The 938-nt window shown below is 49.0% G+C and overlaps 1 protein-coding gene across 1 annotated transcript; it reads right to left on the bottom strand.

The window, feature by feature from the left end:
• Window positions 1-464: 464 nt before the first annotated feature.
• On the bottom strand, window positions 465-887 carry PPTG_24678 (hypothetical protein; the record flags this gene model as incomplete). The annotated part of the gene is made up of 1 exon (XM_008918199.1): window positions 465-887. One exon carries the CDS (start codon window positions 885-887, stop codon window positions 465-467), a length of 423 nt encoding a protein of 140 aa, XP_008916447.1.
• Between the last annotated feature and the right edge of the window lie 51 nt (window positions 888-938).

Raw genomic sequence — 938 nt, 5'->3', positions numbered from 1 at the left:
TGAAGAGCATGGAATCGAGTAAAGCACTTTGACTGCTTTTGGAATGATCCGGTAAGTGCCCTGGTGCTCAAGCCTCTGCCAAAAGTCAAGCACGGACTCTCTAGGTGTGCTGTCGCTCGAACGCTCAACACCAACAGGATCCTCAAGCCATCTGTTCAACTCCTCTTCAGCTCGTCGATCGCGGTGGGTAACGGTCGGTAGTCTAGCTGGCCTGGAAGCGCATTCTGCTTCTAATCTACTCAATCGCGCAACGGAAGACACAGGAGGAGTTTCTGTGTTGTCAACAGGCTCAATAGCCATCGCGAGCAGCTCCAGTAATTTGCTTCGAACCTTTGTGTTCACGGCGTTCTTTCTCTCAACAGCTTCTTTCCCACTCTTACCGTGCGGCCGGCACGACGAAATAACAACTCGATCGAGGCTTCTTTCTGTTCGCTTGTACATTGGGTGAAGCTTTAGTTGCATCTCTAAAATGAAAGAGCATTTTGCAAAATTGCTATCCTTGTAGTATCTGCTAAAAAACATCGTTCGTCCAATGCTTCTCGCAGGAGGAGCCGTGTGTTTGTTGCAAGAGGGGTAAGATCACTTGCAGCAATCCACTTAGGGTTCTCATCACTCGACAAGTAGTGTGGTAGAGGCTGGTTGGGGTTGAGGTCCTGAATGCGAGCCAAAAAGAGTTTCACCAGAACTTCAACCTGCACAGGACGCTTTGCATGGCATGTGCGTTTTATCTCCCCAATTTGCTTGAGTACAGAGAGGACGTGTACTAAATCATCGTGGCGGTTTGCCAGTGGGAATTCGGTAGGTGTCTTGTTAGCGCAAAGCTCCTGCTGTTTTCGCTCTTCGTACCACGCTGTAATCGCTGGCCATTTCAAAAGAATTCGCTCCATTGCGTTTGTCAAGCTCAGGAAGCGTGACGTCGAGTATTCAATGAGACGAGT

This window comes from Phytophthora parasitica (assembly GCF_000247585.1).
Source record: "Phytophthora parasitica INRA-310 unplaced genomic scaffold supercont2.155, whole genome shotgun sequence".
Taxonomy (NCBI): domain Eukaryota; phylum Oomycota; class Peronosporomycetes; order Peronosporales; family Peronosporaceae; genus Phytophthora; species Phytophthora nicotianae.
This window is presented reverse-complemented; position numbering and strand designations above follow the sequence as displayed.